This window comes from Peromyscus leucopus, chromosome 8b (assembly GCF_004664715.2).
Source record: "Peromyscus leucopus breed LL Stock chromosome 8b, UCI_PerLeu_2.1, whole genome shotgun sequence".
Taxonomy (NCBI): Eukaryota; Metazoa; Chordata; class Mammalia; order Rodentia; family Cricetidae; genus Peromyscus; species Peromyscus leucopus.
In genome coordinates, this window is record NC_051086.1 from 58,905,541 (window position 1) to 58,928,960 (window position 23,420).

At 56.1% G+C, this 23,420-nt stretch overlaps 1 protein-coding gene across 4 annotated transcripts; it reads left to right on the forward strand.

Annotated features, from left to right (window-relative positions):
- Positions 1-647: 647 nt before the first annotated feature.
- On the forward strand, positions 648-23,420 carry Myo1c (myosin IC). Of its 4 annotated transcripts, none has more exons than XM_028866762.2 (32): positions 648-865; positions 7,642-7,797; positions 7,876-7,991; positions 8,446-8,644; positions 8,726-8,806; positions 10,252-10,431; positions 10,513-10,611; positions 10,818-10,931; positions 11,020-11,091; positions 11,442-11,561; positions 11,681-11,763; positions 11,952-12,057; positions 12,165-12,245; positions 12,502-12,593; positions 15,394-15,488; positions 15,569-15,615; positions 15,714-15,794; positions 17,877-17,982; positions 18,083-18,200; positions 18,724-18,837; positions 18,915-18,991; positions 19,292-19,360; positions 19,459-19,543; positions 19,642-19,801; positions 20,237-20,320; positions 20,730-20,823; positions 20,918-20,973; positions 21,106-21,241; positions 21,323-21,393; positions 21,482-21,579; positions 21,676-21,775; positions 22,113-23,420. In XM_028866762.2, the coding sequence occupies exons 1-32, from the start codon at positions 791-793 to the stop codon at positions 22,137-22,139; spliced, it is 3,192 nt and encodes a 1,063-aa protein (XP_028722595.1). In that variant the 5' UTR covers positions 648-790; the 3' UTR covers positions 22,140-23,420. The 4 variants fall into 4 exon arrangements, with proteins under 4 accessions (XP_028722595.1, XP_037057273.1, XP_028722597.1 ...); XM_037201378.1 differs by lacking the exon at positions 648-865 and adding an exon at positions 1,604-1,740; XM_028866764.2 differs by lacking the exon at positions 648-865 and adding an exon at positions 1,604-1,736.

The following is a 23,420-nucleotide window of genomic DNA, read 5'->3' on the forward strand; positions in this document are numbered from 1 at the left end:
AAACAAGGTGTAGTCAAGTGGTGGCACACACTTTTAATTCCAGCACTTGGGAGGCAGAGAACAGTTGGATCTCTTGAGTTCGAGGCCAGCCTGGTCTACAGAGTGAGTTTCAGGTCAGCCAGGGCAACACAGAGAAACCCTGTCTCGAAAACAAACAAGTAATCAGCACATGCCTGTCCTCGAACACTCAGATGAAGCAGGAGGATCTCGAGTCCAGGAGTTCAAGACTAGCCTAGACAACATTCAAACTCTTAAAAAAAAAAAAAAAAAAAGAAAAGAAAAAGAAAGAAAGAAAGAAAGGCTCACTACCTTCAGAGGCAGCCAAGCTGAAGGGACTTGAAGAGGAGCAATGCCACATAAAGGATCCTCTTGGCTTTGTGGAAAGCTGTACCTCTGGTTAGAGGAATGGTTATTCCCCACTCTAGCTGATCTGAGAGGGCAGCTTGAGAGGCCCTGCCAAGGACTTGCTGGGAAAGGAGTTGGGGGCGGGGGTTGTCTCCTAACCTTTGACCTGGAACCCAGGGTCCCTCATGGGTGGATGCATCAGCTCCTCTGGTTACCTGAGACAACAGGCATTTCCTCCATCCTTCAGCCCCTCCTCTTCCTGCCCCAACCCTCTGGCCAAGAGACCTCCCAATCAGACCTGGACTGCTCCAGCTGTGTCCTGAGAAGCTGGACCAGCCACATCCCCTGGGGCTGGAGTTGAAGCAGAACCAACTGGCTATCCCAGTGTGAGCCAGTGGCACGCTGGGCAGTTTCTGCGTCCTGCAGGCTGGCTCCACACAGCGGAATGGCACTTCAAGTAGAACTGATACCAACAGGGGAGATCATCCGCGTGGTCCATCCCCACAGGCCAGGCAAACTTGTAAGCTGGGATGATACTGTGGGCTGGGGGGAATGGTGGTAGGGTCTCTCCTGGACCGGGCGGCCTCCAGTACATCCATCTGGAAAGGGATGAGCAGTGAGGACCTGTTCTGATCTTGGATGGGGACAGAAACTATTAGAAGGAGTAAGTGGAAAGAAGGGATAAGGAATTGTGGGCTACTAGAAGGAATTTTTTCAAAGGGGAGTTTGGGTTGGAATTCCTCCGCCAGCTCCCTGAACCTAAATGGGCTTAGCTGGAAACTCAACATAGATAGCAAGATGACAGTGCTCTAACGCCAAAAGACGAGTACATATAAAAGTTGCAGGCGCACAGTACAATTGGTGTCTTCTCTTTCCCTGCCGGACACACAGAACTGGCATTGCCCAACTAACTCAAGCGGCATAGAACGAGAAGGTTGGTGAAGGCAGAGAGAAAATCAGAAATGGGGAAGGACTGGCCTAGCACGCAAGGCAGTGGAATGAGGGTCTAGTTCGTTTGGGGACAGAGAACCGCATCTGGTGTTCTCGCCCACCGAGCACTACAGCGTGAGTCTGGTCTTCTACCGGAGGAATGTGTGTGCGCGCGCGCGCGAGTGTAACTATGACGCGTCTCGTCCTGCGGGTTGGTAGAGAAGTGCAGCACCAAGCCTTGGCGGGTGCCGGCTCGGGCCCTGGGGAGGGCCACCAACACGGGGCGGGGCCCAAGGGCGCGCGCGCGCGCGCCTGAGTCTGGGCCTTGCGGGGGATGACGATAGGCGACAGCCCGGCCCCTAGCGGGCCCTGGGCGGGGAGAGCGTGCCGGGGCCGCGGACTCCCGAGGCGGCCACACCGTTCAGCCCAGCCCCCGCCCGAACACCCGAAGAGCCGAGCCGGTGGGTACGCGTGGGAAGGGAAGCGGCCACAGGGTCCCGGGTGGCCTCCGTCGGCCAGCTGGCCGGAGGAAGGGGCAGGCGGCTGGGCGCCTTCAGCGGCCAGAGCTGTGGTCGTGCTGTCTCAGGGCGGGTGTTGCTGAGACAAGATCCGCTCAGCCCAACTGGTGCAGGATCCCAGGACCCGGAGGCACTGGGGATCAGACTCTTGGGGACGCTCGCGGGTAAAGCGCGCCCGGGCGCAGGATCCAGGCTCCCGGTGCTCCCTTTGGGCCACTCCCGCAGCCCTCCCTGCCCCTGCTCTGGGTTCCGGAGAAACTGGCCGAGCCCCGCCCCTTCCCGTCCTTCGCCCCCGGAGCCCAGGCGTGCTAGTGATCCCTGCGAGCCGTTTGTGGAAATGAGGCGGGTGCGGGGCTCAGAGATGAATGGGGGAATGAATGGCTGGCCCACTGTTTTATTCAATTCCGGCACGCGCCAGCCTCTTGCTCACTCTCCTGGCCTCTGAGATTCATTCATTCATGCAGGCGCCCACCACTGGGGTTATTGAATCTCCAGCGAGTGCTTGGCTGGGTGCTTGCCTAAGACCGGAGCAGTCTCCCGGCAGAGTCTGACAAGGAAACAGACGATGAGGAGGCTGTGTGTTGGGGGAAATTAGGAAGGAGCTATAGAGAAGGTGATGTCTGAGCTGTTCTTCGCGGATGACTAAGTGAGGTGGGGAGGTCGAGTGAGCTGGGCCAAGGAAGCTGCTGGTGCAAAGCCACGGATGCATGCAGTTCCGTGTGGTTGGTGGTTGGCAGCAGTGGTACAACCAACACCTCTTGACTGTGTGTGGTAGTGGGGAAAGTGTGGAGAAAGAAGGGACTGGAGGGGACTACCTGTGTGGTCACAGATTCATACAGGAGCAGTAGAGTAAACTGAGCACGTTCGCAAGGGCTTGACAAGAAGCAGTGAGTGTGAAGGGCAGGCTTTGCACGTGGGGAGCTGTGAGTGTGAAGGGCAGCCTTTGCACGTGGGGAGCTGTGAGTGTGAAGGGCAGGCTTTGCACGTGGGGAGCTGTGAGTGTGAAGGGAAGGTGTTGCACGTGGGGAGCTGTGAGTGTGAAGGGCAGGCTTTGCACGTGGGGAGCTGTGCTCCACCAACCTCCTTTCCATTAACCTGAGACTGTCACATTTGCATTTGTAAATGCCACAGGCCAGTACTGAAGCTTTGATTGGTGGGAGGAAGACGGGAAGAACAGTTAGGAGGCTGTTGTGTTGTTGGTCCAGAAGAGGAGCAGGATGGAGAGGCAGGAGTGAGGTCTTAGGAGGCGGTGACTGGTGTGAGGGATGGAGGGAGGAGGACCGGCCTTGAATGTCAGGTCATGATTACCAGCTGGAGATGCTGCCCTCACTCTCTGGGAGGACAGTGAATGTGAAAACTCTCAGGGGCAAGGTGCTCTGTTAGCTTTTGCTGGACTCACAGATAAAGGTCTCTGGTGGACCAAAGATCCACGGTTCTGGGGCTAGAGGCTTGGGCCCTGTGAGTAAAACCCTCCTTCATCCCTGCCTGTCCTCATTCCCCTCACAGTTCCCCGAAGCCCGAAGCCTCTAACACTCCCTGATGGGGCAACCTGGGCCCAGACCTAAAATGGATTCGAGAATCTAAAGTAAGCCAGGTGTGGGAGTGTACTTTTGTAGTCTCAGCACTAGGGAGGCTGAGGCAAGAGACTGTGGTGTCCCAGGTCAGCCTAGGTTATAGAGTGGGACAGAACAAGAGTGTCTGCCTTGTGCCCAACACTGAGCTACCAGGCAGGCTGGGGTATTGTTTCCCCTGCTCCAAGAGGCCATGTTTGCCTCAGTGGAAGTCAGTTTAGGGTTGTTGAAAGCAGTTCCTCCAGCCTGGGGGTTGCGGGAGCATTTGGGGCTGCTCACAGCTCTTTACTCCACCAGAGATCAGGCTTGGAAACACTAGGTAAGGGCCACTGAATGGCCCAGAATGTCAATCCCATTCCCTGTAGTTCCAGTACACACCTGCCCAGAGGTGCTTTTCCAGACTAAGTCTTGGGTCACTCACTGGTATACGGTGTACTCCAGCCTGCAGCCAACCTTAAGCGCAGGGCCATGCTGTGAGGCCCAGTGGCCGTCACCTGTTCCCCAGCTGCCACCCCTAAAGCATATACATCAGTAATCATAGGACACAGGTCCCTGTGCTAGGTCCCTGAGGAAAACTGTCAGCGCAGTCCTGTTAACTGTTGGGAGGGATCGAGGCAGCCCAGCAGTAGTATTAGGGTCCTGGGTTCCGGTTCCATCCGTCCTAGAAGTGTAGAAATCTTGAACAAGGCATCTCACCTACCTAGTCTCAGTTCCCCCTTCTAAAATATAATAATAACACAGAACTCATGGTGTGGCGCCGGGCACCGACGGGAGTGACATAAGCTCAGAACGCAGGAAGCGCCTGGCATGGCGGTGTCCCTCCCACCCTGGGTTCCCCACTTCACTTCCCCTCTCTGGACTCACGCTTCTGTCCAGAGAGGTGGAGCAGGCCAGGGGAGGTTGCCCGGACTGAGGCTGGCCTCAGGCCCACAGGGCGGCGGCGACGCGCCCTCCTTCCGATGCGGGGCGGTGGCTGCGGGGGCGCCAGCGGGCATCCCAGGAATGCGGCTGCGCCGCTCGGGACGGGTGAAGCCCGCCGGACCCCTCCGCACGCGGATTCCCCTCATTCCAGCCGCTTGACGCGGCGGGGCGGGGCGGGGCGGGGCGGGGCGGACACTGCGGCCCCGAAGCCCCGCCCCTCCGAAGCCCCGCCCCTCCCACCCAGACTCCACTGGCCCGAGCGGCAGCTCCCTGAGGCCGCCGCAGGGGGAGGGGAAGGAGCCCTGCTCTTGCTGGGTACTCCAAACTCTCCCGCCCCAAGTCTTCTAAAGCTCTCGGGTGGGCTGAAAGTCGTATCCTCTCCATGCTTTTAAAGCCGGGGCATCGCAGAGGGCGCTCCCCCTGCTCTGTTTTTTTTTTTAACCATTCACCTGCGGCACCCATTCCCCTGGCCCGCTCCAAAGGGCCCCATTTCCCAGCTGGCGCCTCACGCCTCCCCCACCCCCGGGTTGTGGCTCAGCCCGAGCTGTTGTTCGTGAAGTAATGAACCGTCTTTCCCCTCGAGGCTGCAGCCAGCACCTGTCGCAGGCGCACCGTCTCCCCAGGGAGTCCCCGTCCAAGGGGTGGGGCGCTTTGGCGCTTTGGGGTCCTTACCCTGCCTTTTTCCTCCCTAGAACAAGTCTGTATCCTCGGTATATGCTTCAGGTTCTTAACATCGGGCGAGAAACAGATAAGGCATTTGAGAACCCTTTGCAAGTGACAGATAGAGGCGCACGGGGCGGGGGGGGGGGGTTCCCCACTAGACATGAAGAATGGACTCACCCCCAAGCATGTGTATAGAATGAGCGTGGCTGGGAGAAAGAGGAAGAGGGTAGTGGTGTTGAAGGCTTGGGCGGTAGCAACCCAACAATTCCTCTGGCAGGTATTAGCCTCATTTTAAAGATGAACCGTCTGTCTCCTAAGAAGTTAAGAGACTTGATGTTTCTTGTTTTTTTTCCCTTAGACATCAATATGCCATAAGTGGTGGCAACTGAGCCAGAGTCCACCCCCACACCCACACACACAGCTCGGACCTAAAAGGGGCTGGTGCCTTCAGAGAGCCAGCTGGAAGCTGGACTGGGGAGACGGCTGGTGGCCTGGGTAGAGAGAATGGGGGGATCTAGAGGGACCAGAAAGGAAGAGAGATGAGAGGAGCCCTTGGGGCATTGAGTCCAAAGAAGGATGTTGAGGATGGAGCATAAAGGTTTGACTGCAAATGCGAGGAAGTCAGAAGGTGGCTGCCCACCCAGGAAACTCAGGCTTCTATAGGGGCCATGCTGCGCAAAAAAGGGCCGCACCCTGCTGCCGTCCCTGGCCCTAGGGCTTGTGTTCTTTGCTGGACACGAGACCTTTCCAGAGATTTTCTCCCCGGGCATCCTGGCACAGGTTTGTAATCTCAGCACCTGGGAGGCTGAGGCAGGAGGCTCTTGAGTTCCAGGCCAGCTTGGGCTACGTAGTGGGACTGTGTCTCAAACAATTTTTTTTTTCCTAGGGGTTTAAAGAATGGAGCTGGTCCTCCCGGAGTGGGTATGGGGGTGGACAGTGTCCCGCACAGAGGCTCCGCCTGTCCAGGCGCGCCGGCCGTATTTGGACATTTCGTTCTATTTTTAACTTTCCCGGGACTCGAGGTTGGGGGTGGGGAGGGAAATCCTGCTTCCTCGGTGACCCACGGGCTCCAGCCCTGGTCTCGCGCGGGGTGTCCGGCCCCGTGTTGTAGACACGAGCCCGGAAGTGAGTTCCGGGGCCGTGTAGACGCGGCGGCCGCGCGGGTTCCGGGCCCCACCCTGGAACTAACGACGTTCCTCCTGGAAAACCTGACTCAGGCGGAGCCCGCGGCACGCAGGAGGCCCCGCCCCTCGCGCGCCCCCTTCCGAGGTCCCGCGGCCCCCTCCCACCCAGCCCAGGCTCGGCCGGCTGCAGAGGGACCCCGGGGTCGAGGCTCCGAGCCCCTGAAGCTGCGGGGCCTGCGAGGGGCGGTGCGGGGGGCGGGCCGGCCCCTCCCTCGCTGACGCCGCGACCGAGCCCGGACCGAGAGTGCGGGCAGCGGAGCGGGGCGCCAGGTCGGGCAGGATGCGCTACCGGGCGTCGGTGAGCAAGGGCCAGGGCGGGATGGGGGTCCTGGGTGTCGCTCGGTGGCCCGCAGCGCCTCCTTGGGCTAGCTAGGCATTAGGCGCGGCCCAGGAATTTCGGTGGAAAACGTCCCTGAAAGTTGCTAGGGCAGGAGGCCGAGGCGGAGAAGGCTGCAGAACGCTCGGACCCAGGGCCATGCGGGTCGCCCCTGGTGATGGCTGAGACTCCTCACCCGAGGACGAGGGGGCGGGGGCTGCGGCCGTGGTTTTGACAGCAGCTTCGGGCTGGGTGGGTGAGTGGTGGGCAGGTGTGAGGGAAGCAGGCCCCGGGCTCTTAGGGGTGACCGAGGAGCAGAGAGCTCCTGATCCACTAGGGTCGGGGGAGACTTAGTGACCTCCCTGCACCCAGTACCTTCCTCTTCATTGACCCTTAGCACTTTCTGGAACCTGCAGACCCTCCGTAAAGGGAAACCTCATCCCTGGACATGGCGTGAGGGTCTAGCTAAGCCTGTTCCTGCCCCACCCTTGGGTGGCAGCTGGGTTTTCCCCTGGTAGAACCCCCCACCTCCTGAGGCTTCTCAACCGGGGAGGGACTGTGGGGAGCCGAGCAGCTGGAGTTCAGGGAGTGGCTCCAGCTGAGGGAGGGCAGGCCACCCCCCTTCTGGGGTGGGTGGTAAGTCCAGCTGGGGTGGTGGCCCATGGGGAAACCCTCTCCTGGGAGATGGGCTCTTGCTTGGTCTCTAAGCAGCTCTACCCCTGGGGAGTTGGGGTCGGTGGGAGCAGGAGAAATGGCCTGTCCCTGTCTGCAGAGTTCACCCTGAACTATTTGTCCTCCAAAGCACCTGTAACACATAGCTGAGGGATTTGAGGTCACCTGAACTAACTCACTCTTCTTCCCTGAGGAGGAAAGCAGCCCTGAGAAAGGAGATTTGTCCAAGGTCAACACAGCATTCTTGACTCTGTTCTCAGGAGCTCATTCTCATGACCCACCTTTCTCCACACGAAACTACGCCTCTCTGAATTCCATGCACTCGTTCTGTGTCTGCTGGGTCCCCGGTGCTCCTGTGGGCTTTGTGCATGGCCCATGTGCGCAGTGTGACCCAATCGTGCGTCCCAAACGTGTTCTGTAGCCAAGTGTCCCTGCCTTCCACATCCTGCAGGCGGGGTTGGAGACGTGGCCTTGCCTTAACCTGCAGACTCTGACTTTGTCTCGTGGCTGGATCTCCACAGGCCCTGGGCAGTGACGGGGTGCGGGTGACCATGGAGAGCGCCTTGACCGCCCGGGACCGGGTGGGGGTGCAGGACTTCGTTCTGCTGGAGAACTTCACCAGTGAGGCTGCCTTCATTGAGAACCTGCGGAGACGATTCCGGGAGAACCTCATTTATGTGAGAATGGGTGGTGCTGGGGTGAAGGAGGCACCAGGAGCCTTCAGGACAAGCTGCTGACCGTTCTCTGTCCCCCAGACCTACATCGGCCCCGTCCTGGTCTCCGTCAACCCCTACCGAGACCTACAGATCTACAGTAGGCAGCATATGGAACGTTACCGTGGAGTCAGTTTCTATGAAGTGCCTCCCCACCTGTGAGTGATCCCCTCACCCTTCCAGGAGAGACCTCCCCCATCGTCATGCAAGATGGCCCCACCCAACCCCCACTCCGAAATGATTCTTGACCCCTGCCTTGGGTGACTGACTCACCCTTCACAGCTGTGAGGAATCCCATGATTGCTTACCCCAGAGTCACCTCGGTTCTCATAGATGAGTCTTTGGGTCCTGTCGTCCCCCCACCCCCACCCCCGCCCCAGGCTCCCAACCCCAGTTCCCCCTCGTGACTTATTCCTTTAACTGTTTTAACATGCTGCACCTGGCTAGCACCCCACCCGGAGTGATCCTTTCAGACTTCCATGTGCTAGTGAACTCGGCCCCCATCCTCAGCTGTGCAGGTCCACCCCTCCGCCCCCACATTTTATAAGAGGGGTCCAGTCAGATGTAGGTACCCTCCCTCCCCCTGCGGACTCTCGGCAAATCTCTCCCCAGGTTTGCAGTGGCTGACACCGTGTACCGGGCGCTTCGTACTGAGCGGCGGGACCAGGCAGTGATGATTTCTGGAGAGAGTGGAGCGGGAAAGACGGAGGCCACCAAGAGACTACTACAGTTCTATGCAGAGACCTGCCCGGCCCCTGAGCGGGGTGGTGCCGTGCGGGACCGGCTGCTGCAGAGCAACCCCGTGCTGGAGGTGAGGGCATGGCAGCAGCTGAGGAGAGGGTAGAACGAGAAGAAACTATCTGGCTCCCCTCACGTTTCCATCCACTCCCAGGCCTTTGGAAATGCCAAGACTCTCCGAAATGATAACTCCAGCCGGTTCGGGAAGTACATGGACGTGCAGTTTGACTTCAAGGTACCTGTGGGTGTGTTGAAGCATTAGAAGGGGTCGAGTGTGCCATTCAGGAGGTTGGTATTTGTTGAGGACTTACTGTGTGCCAGGCACTCTTCGGGGGGCTACAGTTAGAGCAGTGAAATCAAGCAGATCTTGTCTCCCGGACTGATAGGAGATAAACAGAAACATAATAACTTAGCAGTAAATAAAATCAGGTAACGGTGGGTGCTACTGGAATTTTTTCTTTTTTTTTAATGAGATAGTCTCAGTTTGTAATCCAGACTGCCCCTCAACTCCCCATTGCCCTGCCTCATCTTCTTGAGTAGCTGGGATTACAGGGCTGCACCGCCACACCTGGGTCTGCAGTTCTAAAGCAGATAGGGAAGTCCTCACTCGGGGTGGCATTTCAGCAGTGACTCAGTGGGAGTGGGGAGCAAGCACAGCGGATGCCCGGGGCAATGAGGCCAGGTAGCCGTGCGGTCCAAGGCTTTGCAGAGGTGGAGTTTTAGTGTGTTTAAAGACTACAGTGAAGCCAGAAGCCGCAGGAGGAAGCAAGGTACCAGGAAAACAGGAGCAGACAGCCAGGGTCTCTTAGGTCTTTGCAGAGATTTGTTTTTCCCCCTGCCTTAGTGTGGGAATTAAAACAAGGACGTTAAATCATATTAAAAACACACATAGGAAGCTATGCTCAGAGAGAGCCCTGCAAAAAAAAAAAAATTTTTTTTCAGCTAAGTGAAAAGAAATCATGAGAGGGTTTTGAATAGTAGCCTGTCGTGATGCAACTTTCCTACTGAAAAGGTCATTCTAGCCTTTGTTGGGAGTAGATGATAGAGGAACCCAGCCAAGCCGGGAAACCGGTTGGGAGGCTGATGTAATAATGTAGGTGACAGATGAGCGTCTCAAATCGGGGTGGTAGTCATGGAGGTGGAGAGCAGAGGTTGGATTCTGGGTGTTTTCAAGGTTAAAGCAGCAGGATCGGCTGCTGGTTTGGATATAGGAAGTAGGTGGGAAAAAAGTTTTCCAGGAGGACCGCAGCCTTCCCTCCCGAAGAACTTGCACTACAGAGCTGCCACTGATCGAGATGGGCGGGCACGAGCTGGGGTTGGTGTGGGAGAGGAAAGAGCTGGAATGCACGGGCAGGCTTGTTAAATTTGCAGTGCCTGGCAGGCATACAAGTATGACTCGGAAGTGGATAGAGTTGAATCTCTCTCGCTCCTTAAATCTCTGTGTGCGCGCCACATGTGTGTGTGCGCCACATGTGTGTGTGCTGACTGAGGTGAGAGCAGGTCACATGAGCTGTGTCTCCATTTCTTAAATGAAGAAACTGAGGCCAGAGTGGGTGCCTGAGCCCACTTACCCAGTAGCAGAGCTAGAGTTAGAGCCCAGGTCTACTGCAGGAGAGAAGAGGAAGATGGGTCCTTTCTCCTGACCGAGCTGACCATCCCTGTTCCCCACCCTACCCACAGGGTGCCCCTGTGGGAGGCCACATCCTCAGTTACCTCCTGGAAAAGTCACGAGTGGTACACCAGAATCACGGGGAGCGGAACTTCCACGTCTTCTACCAGCTACTGGAGGGGGGTGAGGAGGAGACTCTTCGTCGGCTGGGCTTGGAACGGAACCCCCAGAGCTACTTGTACCTGGTGAAGGTGAGCAGTTAGCCGGCCGGGTGGGTGCCACCCAGGGGGGCACAGCGCCAGTGCCGGCTGCCAGCTCTGCTCTTTCTCCAGGGCCAGTGTGCCAAAGTCTCCTCCATCAATGACAAGAGTGACTGGAAGGTCGTCAGGAAGGCACTGTCAGTCATTGACTTCACCGAGGATGAAGTGGAGGTTAGGGCGCTTCTGTGGACCCCCCTCCTCTCCCACCCAAAATTCACCCACTTCTTTTGGAACCCGTTTCTACCTGGAGTTCCCTTCCCCTCCCGAGTGCTTTACCAACTATTCCCTGCTAGATCTGAGCATCTCCTACTTGTCCTCATGGGCGGCCCTGACCTCCCTGACCTCATAACCACCACATGCCCCTGTTGCCGCCTCAGGACTTACTAAGCATCGTGGCCAGCGTCCTGCATTTGGGCAACATCCACTTTGCTGCGGACGAGGAAAGCAATGCCCAGGTCACTACTGAGAACCAGCTCAAGTATCTGACTAGGGTGAGTGTGGCGGGCAGAGGGCAAGGACAGGGACAGCTGAGGTGAGAGAAACCAGCCCCTCACTGTGCCCACCGCCCACCCTTGGCAGCTCCTTGGCGTGGAAGGCACAATGCTGAGGGAAGCCCTGACTCACAGGAAGATCATCGCCAAGGGGGAAGAGGTAAGACGCAGACTGGCCACAGAAACAGGAGAGGTGGGCCGGCCTAGGGAGCCTCGTCCCTTCCTTCCTCTCTGCTGGTCTACTCAGGGTCTTCAGTATTGCCGGAGGGGCGTGATGCAGGTGGCTTAGAGAGAGGTGCAGTGAGCTGGCCAGGGCTCCCACCTCCAAGAATGAGACCCCTATAACAGCTTCCCTATGATGTCCTAAATAGCACCGCCACTCTCTGGTTTAATGGAGTTAGGGAGGCAGGGTGGTAAGGACTCCTCTATCTGGTGCCTGGGTCTGAGGGGAGGTAGGACAGACAGAAGGGTGTCTGTGGCGTTCACCTCCTGTTTTATCCTCTGCGGCAGCTCCTCAGCCCCCTGAACCTTGAACAGGCTGCATACGCAAGGGACGCTCTCGCCAAGGCTGTGTACAGCCGCACTTTCTCCTGGCTGGTCAGAAAGATCAACAGGTCACTGGCCTCTAAGGTGAGTACTCAGTCCATGCTGCTTCCAAGGAAGGCAGGGAGGGCGGGCGGGGAGGCCCGTAGCCGGGAGCTGGGGCAGACCACGAGGACCCATGCTGTCTGCTGACTGGCTGGCCCTAGGATGCCGAGAGTCCCAGCTGGCGAAGCACCACCGTTCTCGGGCTCCTGGACATTTACGGCTTCGAAGTCTTTCAGCATAACAGGTCAGTCCTGCACTTTTGAGCCTCGCCAGTCTGTCTGCTAATGTCTGTGTTCTGGCCCCCTCCTCTGTGCCCTGCCTCTCATTCCCAGCCATTGGCCCTGCTTGGCATCTCTCAGCCCTGCTGCTTGTACCTGCTCCCGTCCATTCCCTGTCCCCGGCACTACTGCGGGTTATTCCACTGTCCCTCAGCTTTGAGCAGTTCTGCATCAACTACTGCAACGAGAAGCTGCAGCAGCTCTTCATCGAGCTGACGCTCAAGTCTGAGCAGGAGGAATACGAGGCAGAGGGTATTGCGGTACGTGCATGCCTGGGGTACCCTGCATGTCATGGGAAGCGAGGCACTGGGGCTCCCGGGAGAGAGTGGGGGGACCCGGTGATCGATGCCCTTCTCATTCTGTGCAGTGGGAACCTGTCCAGTATTTCAACAACAAGATCATCTGTGACCTGGTCGAGGAGAAGTTCAAGGGCATCATCTCCATCTTGGTACATCCTCTGCTCTTCTAGCCTCAGGGTGGGAGACAGCCTGGAAACCTCCCTCCTTTCTGTCCCAAGTGTGTCCGCTGGCTGGGTCCGAGTGTGGGGCTGGGCAGGGTAAGGTGAGGTACTGGCCCAGGCCGCAGGCTCTCTGTCAGGGCTCCCTAAACTCTGCCCCTTTCTCCTGTGCCTATGACTTCTTGCATGATGGCCTCTGTATCACCTCTTTTCCAATAAATCCCTCACCTCCTGCTCTGCTCTGCAGGATGAAGAGTGCCTGCGGCCTGGGGAGGCCACCGACCTGACCTTCCTGGAGAAGCTGGAGGACACTGTCAAGCACCACCCCCACTTCCTGACGTGAGTGAGCTGCTGGGGCCGGGGCTCAGGTTCAGCCGGGGTCCCTCCATAGTGGCGACACCAGCTGTGAGGCTGAAGGCATAGCTCAGTGGTAGAAGGCACACCCAGCATGCACAGGACTCTTTTTGGGTCCCCAGCACCCAAACCAAACCAAACCACCAGCCACAAGTTAATCATCGGAGAAAGTGGTGATGTTGGCGGTTACGAAAGGCCACTGTTGGACCTTCCTCCTTTTCTGAGAATGAAACTTGCTAAGTTGTTTGTGTTTTTAAGCTCCCACATTTGTAAATTGCTTTCTATATAAGGAATGTCCTACACTTGGAAGGAGGAGGCCTCAGGATCAAAGCCATCTTGGCTACATAGCAAATTCCAGGCCACCTGAGATCCTGTCTACAAACAAAACAAAAGACAAAAGGACTCTCTGTAAAGTGAGGAAGCTCAGCACATAAACTGGGTACCCCTACCCCTCACCTCCTAGTTTACAGAACCCCGTAAGGATGCTTCTTATGTTGTATCTTACCAAAACTCAGAAAGATTCACTCATTTGGTCACGGTTATGTTACCTATTTAGATTGGAGAGCTTGGGATGAATGTCCCAAGGCTTTTGGACTCAACAGTCATGAGCATTGTTTGTTGAACAGTACATGAAGCCAAGCATGAAATGTATGCCTTTAATTCAGCGCTTCAGAGAAGAGACAGGCAGATCTCTGTGATTTCCAGGCCAGCCTGGTCTACAGAGTGAGTTCTAGGCCAGCCAGGGCTACATAGAGAAACCCTGCTCAAAAACAAAAAAACAAGTACATGAAAAATTGTTTCTGCTTGTGCTTGATGGGGATTACTGCAAGTTTGAAGCCAACTTGTACTATAATGTGAAGTCCTATTTGAAAGGAAGGAAGGAAGCAAGCAAGCCAACCAGCCAGCCAGCCCAGCGGTGGTAGTGGTGCATGTCTTTAATCCCAGCACTGGGACAGCAGAGGCAGACAGAGCTCTGTGAGTTCAAGGCCAGCCTGGTCTACAGAATGAGGACAGACAAGGCTACACAGAGAAGCCCTGTCTTGAAAAACTAAAAAAATAAAAAAGAAGAAGAGGGAAGGAAGGAAGCAGGGAAAACATTTGAAGGGATTTTTTTTTGGGGGGGGAGGGGGGCTATTGTTTTGAGGCAAAATATCATTGTAGCCCTGGGTGACCTGGAACTTAGGGATCTACCTGCTTCTGCCTTTGGAGCGCTGGGCTTAAAGGCTTTCACCACTGTATCTGGTACTGGTTAGTCTCTCTCTTCCAAGTGTCTCTGTGTAGCCCTGGCTGTCCTCGAACTCACTCTGTAGAACAGGCTAGCCTCGAACTCACAAATCTGCCTGGCTCTGCCTCCAGAGTGCTGGGATTAAAGGTGTGTGCCACTGCCGCCCTGCTTGGTTTTGATTTTTTGAGACAGGGTCTCATGTTGCCCAGTCTGGCCTGGAACTCACTATAAAGGATGGCCTTGAACTCCTGATCCTATCTTCCTCTGCTTCCAGAGTGCTAGGGTTACAGGCATGTACCATCACACTGAACAATAAAATTCGCATAATTACGAAAATGCTGCTCATTAGAGAGAGTTGGAATGTGTGCAAAGCCTCTTGTGACCCTGTTACCCAGAGGTCATCATTGTGAACAATCCCAGGCATTTCCTTCCTGCCTGTTCCTATACATTTTTTTTTCCAAAGTCAGGAACTTACTGTGTATGAGGCTCAGGATAATGTTATGTTCTAGGGCTTTTCCTGTATCAAGTGGAAAAATTTCTCCAAAATATGTCCTTCGAGGGCTATGACCCATGGGGACTTTGCAGCTCTCACCCTGCCTTGAGGGCCCCAGTGAGCTTCTCCAGGGTTTGTTTTTGGTTTGTTTGTTTGTTTTTCGAGACAGGGTTTCTGTATATAACAGCCAGCCCTAGCTGTCCTGGAACTCACTCTGTAGACCAGGCTGGCCTCAAACTCACAAAGATCTGCCTACCTCTGCCTCCTGAGTGCTGGGATTAAAGGTGTGCACCATCACGCCCAGTGGTTGTTTGGGTTTTTTGAGACAGGGTTTCTCTCTGTAGCCCTGGCCATCCTGGAACTCGCTATGTAGACCAGGCTGGCCTCAAACTCACAGACATCTGCCTGCCTCTGCTTTACAGGCATGTGCCACCACCACCCCACTGGGTTTTTGTTCTTGCTTCCCCCCCCCCCACCCCCCCCCCCCGTATTGACGATGGAACCTAGGGCTTCACACATGCTAGGCAATCCTACCACTGAGCTACCCAGAAGCTCACCCTCCAGGTTTGTGATGTGAGAGCAAGGCCGCCACATTCTTCTTGAGGCTTTCAATCTTCACCTGCATCTCTGGGTAGTTGCTCAGAATAGTTCTTCAAAGTAAAAAAAATGGGCTAGAGGGTACAAGCATGTTTAGAATTTAAATAATCTCTTGGGACAGATTCCATTCTGAAAATGGAGAGGGCAGCTCTACCTCCCTCTAAACAGCTGGGCAGAGGCCAGAGGCAATGAAATCAGCCCTATGCCTGGACTGCCTGGCATGCCTAAGCCCAAGTTCCTCCTCGTAGCTCCTGGAGCTAGGCTGGCCTCTAGGCAAGTTTGTCTACTGTTCTGAACTTCTGTGAACTCTGCAACAGGCCTCAGGCCTGCACAGTCTGCCACGAAGTGTGCAATCTGTGGGACAGCCCAGGGCCTGCCGGCTCCTTCCTGGATGGCTCCTAAAGCTTTGTCAACAGGCAGGGACATGCCCCAGGTCACAAATGGTAGCTTCCTCTCCCTGTCACCCTCAGGCACAAGCTCGCTGACCAGAAGACCAGGAAATCGCTAGGTCGAGGCGAGTTCCGCCTTCTTCATTATGCTGGAGAGGTGACCTACAGTGTCACTGGTGAGGATCCTGGGGCTGGGTCCCATGGGGCCAGGTGTGGGGGGGCACTCCCTCACCCTTCGCCTCTTTTCCCCTCGCAGGGTTTCTGGATAAGAACAATGACCTTCTCTTCCGGAACCTGAAGGAGGTGAGGAAGGCACAGGCGGGCTGAGGTGGGTTGGGTACCCACAGTTCGGAAGCATCTCCGGCTCTCTGCTCAGCCCTGACCCCTCTTCTGCCTCACAGACCATGTGCAGCTCGATGAACCCCATCATGAGCCAGTGCTTTGACAGGAACGAGCTCAGTGACAAGAAGCGACCAGAGACGGTGCGGAGATTATGACATTGGAGTGGTGTGTGTGTGTGCCTGAGCACAGACCAGAGCCCAGATGCCACTGTGACCGGGAGCATGTGTACACCCGTGGGCACGTACCTGGGTGTCTGCTCTCACGACCGTCTTTGGCTTTTTTTTCCCTCCAATTTTTTATTACATTTATTTATTTGTGTATGTATGTGTGTGGGGGTACATGTGCCATGGTGTGAGTAGAGTTCAGAACACAACTTACTGGAGTCAGTTCTCTCTTTCCACGGCATATGTCTCCAGGATCAAACTGGGGGTGTCAGACTGGCCACTGAGCCACCTCGCTAGCCCTTGTCTTTCTAAGTGCATACCCGTGTGTCCACCTTTCTCTATATGTAGACTGTTGTATGCCTGCCTGCTTCTCTCTGTATGGGTACCCACGGTACCCCAGCCTGCCTGGGCACTTGTGTGTATCCATCTAGTCAGCAGACATCTCTCAGCTCTGAGGAATCAAACAAATAGCTGCTCTCACAGCCAGGTGCATGGGTGCTTTGGGAACCATAAAGAGGGAGTGAACTGCATGCTGGGGAGGGGGGGTAGGCATCTGGGAAGGCTCCAAGGCAAAGGCAGCATTTAAGGCGAGAGAATGAGTAAGTGCTTGTCAAGCAGACCTGTAGGAGGGCTCTGTAGGCAGCGTACCTGTGTGTCCACCATCCACATCCACACAGAGGCCAAGGAAAGCCAGACAGTTGAACAGAACAATTTAGTGGAGGAGGGGCTGGAAAAGGCAGATGTGGCCAGTGGTGCCAGATGCAGGGGACCTTCAGCCAGCTGAGGCCAGAGGTGCAACTATTGGGCTGAGCCAGAAGAGGTCCTCACAGCTCCAGGTCAGGAGGGAGAGAGGCCCGGGGTACTTCCAGCTGGCTCACAGAGACATTGTGGTGCCCATCCAGGACCCTGCTTCTGCTGTCCTGACTCCGTCCTTCCAGCCAGTGTAGCAGACTTTCTTTGGACTGCCCACCAGCTCCCATCACAACAGAGATTTATCGTTGGTTATGAACGCTCGGCCTTAGCTTAACACATCTTTACATAGTTAAAGCAATAGTCTGCAACATAAATATAACACATCTTTACATAGTTAAAGCAATATTCCACAACAAGCCAGTGTCTCCATACTCAGGACACCTGCACACCCTCTGTACCCATACTCTGTAGCATGCCTCTGGTTTCTGTATCCAGTGATGTCCCCAAGTGGACCCTTTTGTGGCCAAGCCCCTTGCTCTTCTTTCCCTGACTTGAGACAGGGATCACTCTCCACCCAGTCCCTCGGGCCAGGGACTTTTCCAGTTGGGTGATGTGGATTTCTGTGGCCTGAATAATGCCCAACTCCCTCTCCTTTGCCCGTATAACCACTGGTCCAGGTCAGTCCTATGAACCAGCCAACCAACTCTTCTCTAGTTTCCTAGCTCCCCACCAGCCCCTCCCAGTCCATCTTCCACACAAATGCTGTAGAAATAATCAGACATACACATCCCATTGCTGCTCCCTGACTCCAAATTCCTCATTGGCTCTGTTTCCCTAAAGATAAAGTCTAGTCTCTCCGGTGGACCTCTTCTCTGCTGCGCTGTCTCTGCCTTCCTTAAGTCCTTGCAAGGACTGGAGCTCCCTGGGTGTCAAGCCCTTGCTTAGCCATCCTCCGTCTGCTTGGACTGCCTTTCTCTCCTGCTGTCTCCCACCGACACCATCTCCCTTTGGGCTCGTTTCCAGATCGTCCCCAGTGCACTTGACCTCAGACTGATCAATTATCTCAAAAATAAGGGGGGAAGGGTACCTCAGTGGCGGGATTCTGTCCTAATAAGCATAAGGCCCTGACTTTGTTCTTCAGTGCTAGGAAGAAGGAAAAGGGGGGGAAAAAAGAGGAGGTGGGGTGTGGCATTGCAAAGAGCTGGGTTAGAAAAGCTGAGGTCTCTAACGAGCTAAAAGGAACTAAGGTGAAGTGATGCCCTTTCTGTCGTGAGGTAGGAGTGATGGGAAGAAGAGGGGCGGTGTGTGCAGGCATGAGTGGCCTCCGCCCAGCCCCAGCTGACCTACACCCCCTTGGCTCACCAGGTTGCCACACAGTTCAAGATGAGCCTCCTGCAGCTGGTGGAGATCCTGAAGTCTAAGGAGCCTGCCTATATCCGCTGCATCAAGCCAAATGATGCCAAACAGCCTGGTAGGTTCCCTGGCCCCGGGAGCAGTGAGCTGTGCCTCTTGGGTGGTGACGCTGCCTTCCAGTGACAGCCCGAGGACCACCTCCGCTGTCTTCCTCCCAGGTCGGTTTGATGAGGTGCTTATCAGACACCAGGTGAAGTACCTGGGACTTATGGAGAATCTGCGCGTGCGCAGAGCCGGCTTCGCCTATCGCCGCAAATATGAGGCTTTCCTACAGAGGTGGGTGGGGTCAGCCCACCGTGAAGGGGGGAGGGGGGAGGATCAGAACCTCCTGGAACGGCGAGGGAGGAAGGGCATTCATGGCTCGAGTTCAGATACGAGGGTTCAGAGGCCCTCAGCTGCGATGGGATCCAGGCCAGGAGCCATTTTATGCTATGGGCCTAGTCTTGGAAAAGAAGATACAAGGTGCACACACACAACCCCACCGTCCTGAAGCCCCTGGTGAGGGGCACACAGGAGGAGCACGTTGACAGGCTGCCACCAGAAACTGGTGACAGGAACTCAGAGATGTTGTGGTTTTGTAGTTATTCAGAGGGACATGAACCAGGCTATGAATCCCATCTCTGCCTTAGGTAGATGGGAATGCTTCAGTCCCCCACCTTTAAAATGGGGACCCTCAGGCATGTGTACCATGTACCAGTGAGTGAAAGCGCCTATAGACACCCAGCAGAGCAGAAGGGGCCTCCAGAGTGGGCACTGGCTTGGGCTTGCCTGAGTACATGCCTGCTCTCCCCATCCCCAGGTACAAGTCACTGTGTCCAGAGACGTGGCCCACGTGGGCAGGACGGCCCCAGGACGGGGTGGCAGTGCTGGTCAGACACCTGGGCTACAAGCCAGAAGAATACAAAATGGGCCGGTGAGTGGGGCCTGTTCCCGGGGCCTGGAGGATGAAGGAGCTGGTACCCAGAGGCTGATCCCGGCTCTCCCTCCCAGGACTAAGATCTTCATCCGATTCCCCAAGACGCTGTTTGCCACAGAGGATTCCCTGGAGGTCCGACGGCAGAGCCTAGGTGAGAGACTCACCCTTGCTGTCCCGTGGGGGCCTTGGGGAATGGAAATGACTGCCTTTGGGCTTTTTTCCCAGGAAACCTGTCCACCCTCATTCAGCTGTCCTTCCTCCTTCCCCACCCCCAGCAAAGAAAGGCCGCCAGCCGCCCCAGCCCAAACCCAGCCCCACACTCGTCCGCTGTCTTCCATTGACTTGCCTCTCACAGACCCTTCCTTCTTCAACGTAACTCATGCCACTGACCATGCCAGGCCTCACCTAGGGGTGCTGAGCTCTGACCATTAATTTTCTTCCCCAACCACAGCCACCCAGATCCAGGCAGCCTGGAGGGGCTTTCATTGGCGGCAGAAATTCCTCCGAGTGAAGCGATCAGGTGTGGGGTCCCAGGGGTCTTTGGGAGGGGCAGGGTCTAGGGGATAGATGGGCCGCCACAGTGAGAAGACAGAGGTCAGCCATGTGTGGTCTCCACAGCCATCTGTATCCAGTCATGGTGGCGTGGCACACTGGGCCGGAGAAAGGCAGCCAAGAGGAAATGGGCAGCGCAGACGATCCGTCGGTGAGTGCCGGGGTGCCGTGAGGGGGACTGGATGAAGGTGAACGTGGGGACCTGTTGCCAGGTTTCTCACCCCAGCTGTGTGGGCCGCCCACCCCCAGACTCATCCGTGGCTTCATCTTACGCCATGCACCCCGCTGCCCTGAGAATGCCTTCTACCTGGACCACGTGCGCACGTCGTTCTTACTTAACCTGAGGCGGCAACTACCCCGGAATGTCCTGGACACCTCCTGGCCCACACCCCCACCCGCCCTGAGAGAGGTGTGTGGCTCTCCATACTGAGTTAGGGACATCCATCACAGCACTTAGCAGGGGGGAGGGGGGTGTCCTTATCATGTCTCCAGAGAGGTGGCCAGGGAGGGTGCAGCAGGGAGAGGAAGTAGAGTTGGGCCGTGAAATGAGTTCCCAGCCGGGTGGTGGTGGTGCATACTTTTAATCCAGCACTCAGGAGACAGAGACAGGTGGATCTGAGTTTGAGCAAGTTCCAGGACAGGCTCCAAAACAACAGAAAAACCCTGTCTCAAAAAAAAAAAAAAAAGGAAAAGAAAAAGAAAGAAAGAGAAAAGAAAAGAAGAGAAAATGAGTTCCCCAGGGAGAAAATACTCCAAAGGGCTGTCTGGCTTGAGGGGCCTGTTGGGGGTTTTCAGTAGGAACGGAAGCAGGCTGAAAAGAGGTCTGACCCGACTCTTTCCCTAGGCCTCAGAGCTGTTACGGGAGCTGTGCATGAAGAACATGGTGTGGAAATACTGCCGGAGTATCAGCCCTGAGTGGAAGCAGCAGGTGTGGGGAGCTGGGGCAGCAAGTATTTAGTTGTGGGGGCTCTGGGAACAGCAGGCACTTTGCCTGGTCAACACTGTAGCCTCAGGAGAAGGCCAGGCCCTTCATTGGACTTCTCATAGGCAGTGGAAGCTGCAGAAGTTTGGAGAAGGGAATAGAACTCACGTTGTGGGCCGGCTTGCCCAGAGCCTTGATTGGCCCAGCTTTACACTCACTGATCAGTGTCCGTGGTTGATGTACCTTGTGTTGTACCAACATGGTGTTGGATGAGGAGGAGGACGACCCTGTCATAACTCCTGGGGAGCTCTGTGCCTTGTTTGGTGGGGACAGTGGGTAAGGAAGGGAGGAGCTGTTGGGTCCGCCCTCCAGATGGTCCCCAGCCCGTTGACACTGATTCCTTTTGTCTCATCAGCTGCAGCAAAAGGCTGTGGCTAGTGAGATTTTCAAGGGCAAGAAGGACAATTACCCCCAGAGTGTCCCCAGACTCTTCATTAGCACACGTCTTGGTAAGCCCCCCACTTTTCAATCCCTTGAGCCTTCCAGCACCATGCTGTCTCCTTCAGGCCTTCCCCGACTTCCTTCTCCCCATCTTGGTTACAGGCACCGAAGAGATCAGCCCCAGGGTGCTTCAGGCCTTGGGCTCCGAGCCCATCCAGGTGAGAACCCACTCATCACGACCCGAGCAGCCCTCGAGGTGTTCTGCCCATCGGCCAGAGCCGTGGGCAAGGAAGTCGCCCCTGGAGCTCCTCAGTCCGCGCCCTGCTCCTCACACTGTTGTGTGTCTCTAGTACGCTGTACCAGTGGTGAAGTATGACCGCAAGGGCTACAAACCTCGTTCCCGGCAGCTGCTGCTCACGCCCAGTGCCGTGGTCATCGTGGAAGACGCCAAAGTCAAGCAGAGGATCGACTACACCAACCTAACGGGTCAGCCAGCGTTGAGGCCTGCGGGGGTGGGGAGGAGCCCGCTCTGACCGCTGCTCCCTGACCTCTGCCCTCCCCTCTCAGGAATCTCCGTCAGTAGCCTGAGTGACAGCCTATTTGTGCTTCATGTGCAGCGTGAGGACAATAAACAAAAGGTACCCCCCTTAGGACTTGGGAGTTGGAGGGGGGGGTCCCTCTAGCCCTCGACAAGGCTTGACTCGTTCTTTGCATCTCGCTCACCAGGGAGATGTGGTGCTGCAGAGTGATCATGTGATTGAGACGCTAACCAAGACGGCCCTCAGTGCCGATCGCGTCAACAATATCAACATCAACCAGGGCAGGTGAAGCACGTTGGGGTGGCTCGTGGACCCTGGGAAAGGCCCGGCCTCGGGGGTCCGTCTCTGTGAGCAAGTCTTCACGTTCTTCCTTGCCTCCAGCATCACATTCGCAGGGGGGCCAGGCAGGGATGGCATCATCGACTTCACGTCTGGCTCGGAGCTTCTCATCACCAAGGCTAAGAACGGCCACCTGGCTGTGGTGAGTGAGGCTTGCTGACCTGGGTCTAAGGTAGAGCCGTTGATGGCCAAGCCTTCCTTGGAGTACATGTCCCCTTTCCCCTGTTGCCTGCCCATGCCTCTGGTGGCCATAAAAGGGTTATAGTAAGGAGGGCAATGAGGACTATGGGGACGGTGCAGGGACTCATGTGTGGGGCAGTTCACCCTGGCCAGAGCAGTAGGTACCGCTGTGGGAAGAGAAAAGTGCAGTACCAAGGCCTCAAGGCACTCGACTCGCCACAACCTGCTGCAAGGCCTATCTCCCCTGAGCCTCTAAGTACCTGCAGTTCCTCCGCTCACCACTAGGCTCCCCCCACTAGGTGGCCCCTCGGCTGAATTCCCGGTGATGAAGAAGGCACCCGTGGACCCCTCCTGACTCCCGATGCTTTGCTTCTTCCCTCCTCCCCTCCCAGTTACCAAAGACTCGAGCTTCCAGTCAGGGATCCAGGGACACCCCCAAAGCCCACCTGCAAACTCCTGCCTCCTGCTCACCCTCTCTTGAGGTGATGGGGGGGCCAGGGAGCTACCCCAGGAGTGGGCCAGGCCGGGCCACAGCAATAGACAAGCAGGGGCCTGAGCAGACCAGGCCAGCCCTCTGCTGATGCCAAATGTCTGAGAGAAGGGAATTTTAACCGAAGTTTTCTCTGAGATTTTTTTGATGCTTTATAGGAAACTATTTTTTTAAAAAAGCCATTTTCCTACCCTAAGCACACTGGATGTGTTTTCCTGACTCAAACAGGGCAAGGAATGTAGCTAAAAGATTGCGTGGGCTAGGCTGTGGGGCCCTCTTCTCTGGCCAAGCCTCTTCTCCTTATTCCCTTGACACCTCGTCTGTCTGTCTGTCCACCCACCCACCTGCACCTTTTGCGGCCCACTCTGACCTCCACCTGGGGCCTGAGACCACCTTACCCCATCTTCCTGCCTTAAGAATGCCCTTTTTGGGGCTGGGGGTTACCCCGGTGGTAGAGCTGGTGCTAAGCATGTGTGAGACCCTGGGTTCAAGCCCCAGCATTTAAAAAACAAAAAAAAAGTTTTAATATTTCCACCTCAGTCTGAGGGCATCCTGGAGTGGGGGAACAGTCTTAAAGTTTGGAAGACTTCAGAGAAATCATCTAGTCCAGGCCCCTGGAGTCACCCAGCTGGCGACAGGCAAGCCACACAAGGAAGGCTTGCCTAGCAGCAGGTTGGGGCAAATCCTAAAGTGACGCACTGTCCTCAGCACACCTCACTGCCTTTCCCAGGGCCAGGGAGGCCCATAAAGCGAGGGTCATGTCTTAAGTATGCACCTGGCTCTCTGACCAGCAATCACCCTTGGGAGCCACCAGATGGGAGGGGGGTCTTCTGCCTGGGTCTATGATGGCAACCTCCTCACACACACACACACACTTTGGACCCAATTTCAGGATGGTAGGGTTTTTATTGGCCTGGACACATCTGTGACCTGGGAGCATGGGGCCAGGGCTAGCCCTGGAGGAGCTGCAGGGCCGTCACCCCTTTCTGCTGCTTCTCTCCACCTCAGAGGGCCTTGGGTTTGCCCGGCTCCCTCTGTTCCCTCTGGGGTCCTCAGCCCACTGCTGACACTTCTGCAATCCAGAGAAACACTAAATAAAGCAATATGTGTTTGCCAA

Bases quoted from the DNA above. Each gene is read 5' to 3' on its own strand.
- Myo1c (XM_028866762.2), top strand. From the start codon at position 791: ATGGCACTTCAAGTAGAACTGATACCAACAGGGGAGATCATCCGCGTG. The intron at 10,932-11,019 runs GTGAGTGTGGCG...CACCCTTGGCAG, and splicing joins AGCTCAAGTATCTGACTAGG to CTCCTTGGCGTGGAAGGCAC. The intron at 18,838-18,914 runs GTGAGTGGGGCC...TCTCCCTCCCAG, and splicing joins GAAGAATACAAAATGGGCCG to GACTAAGATCTTCATCCGAT.